This window comes from Myxine glutinosa, chromosome 2 (genome assembly GCF_964187855.1).
Source record: "Myxine glutinosa chromosome 2, kmMyxGlut1.1, whole genome shotgun sequence".
Lineage (NCBI taxonomy): Eukaryota > Metazoa > Chordata > Myxini > Myxiniformes > Myxinidae > Myxine > Myxine glutinosa.
The window spans coordinates 255268674-255274921 of NC_136262.1; the positions used below are offsets into that span (position 1 = coordinate 255268674).

Below are 6248 nucleotides of genomic sequence, written 5' to 3' on the forward strand. Positions count from 1 at the left end.
CTGTTGCTTGCGTGCAATGAGAAAGCTCATGTTGTGGTTAATATGAAGTGCTGTTGTTTCACCCTAGGCACAAGTGATGAACAAAGTGCATTGGTCTCTAAGAATTGCCAGTCGAAGGAAACTTCCTTTCCTCTGCGGGACGAAGGCTGTCAGATCGAGTCGGTTGAAAATCGCATGGTGCTCAAATCCAGCAGCCTTGTAAGTGAGGGAATGAAACCGGAAATGCTCGTTTTATCCTCACTTGTGTTTTCACCGGATATGCAGTCCGTGCAAGATGAAACGTACCAACAGTTGCAGGAGATCCTGTCCGTGCAAGCGTCCGAGCCCGCCATTATCTGCACCGGCGTCGAGACCACAGACGGTCAGCCCGTAGACTCCAGGATCAATAAGTGGAAAAAATTTGGATGCGAACGCTGTGGAAAATATTTTGCGAACCAATACAAACTTGGCATACACCGTTGCGTGCTCGTCGGAGAGAAACCGTACAAGTGTCAGGTTTGCAATAAATCTTTTGGAACTACTTCTAACTTAGCACGTCACCGCCGTGTACACACGGGGGAAAAACCGTACAAGTGCCCATATTGTGATAAGTGCTTCACGCAGCAGACCACACTTACGGATCATAAGCACGTGCACACCGGGGAAAAGCCTTATAAGTGCGAGGAATGCGGCAAGGCCTTCGCGTTCAAGGCCTACCTATTCTGCCATCGTCAAAACCACGCTAAACTGAAGTACGAATGCGTCGATTGTGGAAAACGTTACGCGCAAAAGGTAGGCCTCACGCGCCACAGGCACACGCACATCGGGAAGACGCGTCCCTCGCCCAAGACGTACGATTGCGAGGTGTGCGGGCGCTCCTTCTTCTGGCCGACGTCGTTGATATATCATTCTCGGAGTCACACCGGCGAAAGACCCTATCAGTGTGAAGAGTGCGGAAAAAAGTTCAAGCAACTGCGAGACGTTAATCTCCACCGACGCACTCACATGCCCGTGAAACCCTTTCAATGCAATGAATGCGGAGAAAGGTTCACCCAGAAACCGCATCTCACGAGCCATCTGCGGAAACATTCGGGGGAAAAGCCTTTCGTCTGCTCAGAATGTGGAAAGGCCTTTACAATGGTAGGGAACCTGAACGCACATGTACGTGTGCACAACAAACAAAAGATCAAGACATAAATGTTGCGTTTTATTTCCCGAATCCCGATTGGTTTTTGAAGAACGAAGCTCATGATACCAGTATAGGCGCACAGCTTCGGACGAAACAAGTGAAGGGTGTTATTTACTTATTTCTGCCATTGATACCAATTTGAAAATGAGCTTTTTGTACCAATTTTTGTCGATAAAAATTTTCTTTAAAAAAAAAATCTTGAAGCACTTCTTCGACGGGTCCTCGTGGTCCTTTGCAGACGGTGTTCGCTTGTGTAGTTCACTTGTGTTTGAAACGACTATCCAAAAGGAATTTTGCTCTTGTTCTTGCATTAACATGTTCCGCCATTTGTTTAATTCATTATGTGCTTGTCATTCTAATCGAAGAAATAAATTGTTCACTTGAAGGTGAGGCCTGCTGCACCGTCGTCTTCTTTCGTCGTTGTATTTCTTGCCGGACAATAATCGGGTACTTTTTAAAGCCTGTGGAAATAAATAATTAAAACCTGCAGATTCGAGCACAGGGTAAATGTTCTTATCTTTGCATAAAACTAGCAAGTTGACTGTGCCCGCACAGGATTCCAGATGGGGTAGGGATGAAGGCGGCAAAAATGAAAATGGCGTCTTCTGTCATCGCGCTGGCAAACTGGGAGCAACAATTTGCATTTATTGCCATATCTGATGCAATTTGAATGTTCAAATGGTGGCGAGCTGCTCCATTTAAAACTGTTTGTTTGATGGACACTACCGGTCAAAAGTTTTAGAACACCTCAATTTTTCCAGTTTTTATTGAAATTTATGCAGTTTAATGTCCAGTGAATAACCTGAAATGGTACAAACGTAAGCAGTAAACTGCTGGAGGTTAAAAAAAAATTTGGGGTTAGCAAAGACGGGAATATAATGTAAATTGCACAGTTATATTGTAAAAAAAAAAAAAAGCCTTCAGGGAACAAGTAATGGGTTTACAACTTACAGCTGTTCTGCAGCAATGTAAGTAAATTAAGCCTTGAAAGTTGATGCAAACAATTCCTACAGGTGTCCCAACCTCTGCTGATTACTTGATTACAACCCCCCTGTCTGTATAAATGCAGTATTGGAACAGACTGTTATTACACCCTCTGAAGCATTATTTGGACAATATTGCACTGCAGGAAGTAGTATATTGGAAATTGGAGGAAACTCTGACAGGAAGAGGTCTGGCAGACCCAAAGCCACAACAAAATCAGAAGACAAGTTTCTGAGAGTCAACAGCTTGCGTGATAGGCGGCTCACAGGACAACAGCTTCAAGCACAGCTTAACACTGGTCGAAGTAAGGAAGTCTCAGTTTCAACTGAAGAGAAGACTTCGAGCTGCAGGTTTGACAGGTCGAGTGGCAGTAAGAAAGCCATTGCTAAGATGGCAAAATAAGAAAAAGAGGCTTGCCTGGGCCATGAAGCACCGCCAGTGGACTACTGAAGACTGGAAGAAGATCTTATGGACTGATGAATCAAAATTTGAAATATTTGGATCATCACACAGGTTTTTGTATGCCGCCGAGTAGGCAAAAGGATGGTTTTGGCAAAGATGGATTTGGCAAAGACTTGATGCTTTTGGCAAAGATGGATGGATGCAAAGATTTGGCAAAAGGATGGATGGCAAAAGGATGGTGTGTGACACCAACTGTCAAACATGGAGGAGGAAGCGTGATGATCTGGTGCTCTTTTGCTGGATCCAGAGTCGGCGACTTGCACAGAGTGACTGGCACCCTGAACCAAAAGGGCTACCACAGCATTTTGCAGCGCCATGCAATACCCTCTGGTATACGCCTAGTTGGTCAGGGGTTCATCCTACAGAAAGATAATGACCCGAAGCACACCTCCAGGCTATGTCAAAACTATCTTCGAGGAAAAGAACAAGACGGTAGGCTTCAAATCATGGAATGGCCAGCACAGTCGGCAGACTTAAACCCCATCGAGTTGGTTTGGGTTGAACTGGACAGAAGGGTGAAAGCAAAGCAACCTACAAGTGCAACACATTTGTGGGAACTTCTGCAACAGTGTTGGGAAGAACTTCCCGGACAATATTTGATTTCCATTGTAGAAAGAATGCCACGAGTGTGTTCTGCGGTTATATCTGCAAAAGGTGGCTACTTTCCTGAGTCAAAATTTTAAGTTAAATTTTGTTAAACAAAATGATTCTATGATTTCTTTTTTATCTCCAATTGTTTATTTGTTCTGTGCTAAATTTCAGAGTACATTGAGGCATTAAACTTCGTAAATTTCAATAAAAACAGGAAAAATGGAGGTGTTCTAAAACTTTTGACCGGTCGTCTATGTCGCTTTTTGGTGCCTCGGGTGGGGTCCACAATAAAAACTTTTATTGGCGTCAAAGACGGTGACCAATTGCAAATTAATAGTCGGATGCTGAGCAGCGGTCCCAGTGTAGATTTATGAATGAATACAGCTCGGTGTGTTGAACGGGGCAATTCTTTGAAGCACATGTAATACTACCACGGGTATCTGGCGTTGCCCGATGCTGTTTTAATCCTGTTGGCATTTTGAAGAAATCAAATTTTCTTTTTTGTGGAGGCCTAAAGCACTTCCCTAAACCCACTAAAGAATGGGTTCGGGGATCATTTAATACTACCTTTCACGTTGATACAAAAGATAAAATGCACTATGGAGTGAAAAAAAAGAAAAAAAGAAGCCCAATCTTTATTTAAAAGAACAAGCAAAAGTACCCGGCGATGCTGGGTAACAATGAGTCTTCCTGACGGGAATATGAAGAGAGGGAGGGGGGGGGGGGTGGGAGAGCGAGTGAAGGGGAGCGAGAGGGAGGGGAGAGTTAGTATATCGCACAAAAATGTTAGTCAAGAAAAAAAATGGATACGTAAAAACAAAAAGGGAGCTCTATCTACTGTAACGCCATGGCCTGCAAAAGCAGCCTGAATCGCGTTCACCAAGTGGTGGTTCACCTCATTCATCATCTATCTATAATTCCAGCAATCTCTGTGTGTCTGTGTGTCTGTGTGTCTGTGTGTCTGTGTGTCTGTGACCGCTGTTTCTCGACAACCACGGGTCCGATATACTTGAAACTTGCCAGGTATATTGCTGGGGACCCGAGGATGTGCCTTTTCAAGGTTTCATATTAATCGGACAATTACTTACCGAGCTATGTCCAAAAAACGCTTCAACCAATCAGAGAGCAGCGAGCTATCACGTGTGCCGAACGTGGCGATCAGACTCTGCCTCGGACGGCACATTTGACAGCGTATTCATTTATTTCACGTTGGAAAACTATGTTGCCGTTAAACTATGTTTTAAAACGAATTCAAACTGCGATTAAATTAAAACGATTCATCCTAACTGCGATTTGCGAACTTCCGGACAGTGACGACTTATCTTCCGGCAGCCAATCACAGAACGCTCTGTTGCGTAGGCGTGGCCGATGTGAGACGAGCGGAGCTGAGCGCGTTACGAGCTGACCGCCATTACGGTACGTAATTCGATTTCTTATGCGCATTATTTCTCCCAATTCAGTCAGAGCGAAGGGCGGAAGCGAAGAGCGTTGCTTTTTTTGTTTACGGGCGTACGGGCGGGGTAGAGCGTACGGGTAGCGTTTTTTTTTTTTTTTGGCCACGGAACGGGCACCCACGTACGGGCAATGCCCTAGTCTATCTATAATTCCACTAATCTCTGTGTGTATGTTTGTTTGTCTGTGACCGCTGTTTCTCGACAACCACGGGTCCGATATACTTTAAACTTGCCAGGTATATTGCTGGGGACCTGAGGATGTGCCTTTTCAAGGTTTCATATTAATCGGACAAGTAGTTACTGAGCTATGTCCAAAAAACGATTCAACCAATCAGAGAGCAGCGAGCTATCACGTGTGCCGAACGTGCCGAACAGACTCTGCCTCGGACGGCACATTTGAGAGCGTATTCATTTATTTCACGTTGGCAAACTATGTTGGCGTTAAACTATGTTTTAAAACTAATTAAAACTAATTTGCGATTCTTTCGCTTTCCTGCGCGTTTGTGCACGCTATGGCGATTTCTTTACCAAACTCCGCAAGCCGTTCGCTTTGGACCAAACCATTTCATGTAAATAGAGGGGGGGGATTGTCACCGTACTCGCAAGCCGTTCGCTTTGGACCAAACCATTTCATGTAAATAGAGGGGGGGGGGGGGGGGGATTGTCACCGTACTCGCAAGCCGTTCGCTTTGGACCAAACCATTTCATGTAAATAGAGGGGGGGGATTGTCACCGTACTCGCAAGCCGTTCGCTTTGGACCAAACCATTTCATGTAAATAGAGGGGGGGGGGATTGTCACCGTACTCGCAAGCCGTTCGCTTTGGACCAAACCATTTCATGTAAATAGAGGGGGGGGATTGTCACCGTACTCGCAAGCCGTTCGCTTTGGCTTTGCGAATGGACCAAACCATTTCATGTAAATAGAGGGGGGGGGATATAATTTTAGATATATATATATAGTACGGGCATGCCCTAGTCTATCTATAATTCCACTAATCTCTGTGTGTGTGTGTGTGTGTGTGTGTATGTCTGTGTGTTTGTCTGTGACCGCTGTTTCTCGACAACCACGGGTCCGATATACTTGAAACTTGCCAGGTATATTGCTGGGGACCTGAGGATGTGCCTTTTCAAGGTTTCATATTAATCGGACAAGTAGTTACCGAGCTATGGCGATTTCTTTACCAAACTCCGCAAGCCGTTCGCTTTGGACCAAACCATTTCATGTAAATAGAGGGGGGGGATTGTCACCGTACTCGCAAGCCGTTCGCTTTGGACCAAACCATTTCATGTAAATAGAGGGGGGGGGATTGTCACCGTACTCGCAAGCCGTTCGCTTTGGACCAAACCATTTCATGTAAATAGAGGGGGGGGATTGTCACCGTACTCGCAAGCCGTTCGCTTTGGACCAAACCATTTCATGTAAATAGAGGCGGGGGATATAATTTTAGATATATATATAGTACGGGCATGCCCTAGTATTCAAAAAGGGTGTTATAACACACCCAAACTTCCCAGGCCTTGTGACTAATTAATTAAGTACATAGGTATTTCTGACTTCATTTGTGGAGCCCTCGCCAAGTGGCTTATG

At 44.9% G+C, this 6248-nt stretch overlaps 1 protein-coding gene across 2 annotated transcripts in view; it reads left to right on the forward strand.

Moving 5' to 3' along the window:
• Positions 1-1558, forward strand: part of LOC137420649 (uncharacterized) — a 59346-nt gene extending 57788 nt beyond the window's left edge. For both annotated transcript variants that reach the window (XM_068105886.2, XM_078772440.1), the window contains one exon: positions 68-1558. In XM_068105886.2, coding sequence (XP_067961987.2) covers positions 68-1176 — 1109 coding nt within the window. In that variant the 3' untranslated portion in view covers positions 1177-1558. The remainder of the gene's footprint in view (positions 1-67) is intronic.
• The last annotated feature ends 4690 nt before the right edge of the window (positions 1559-6248 follow it).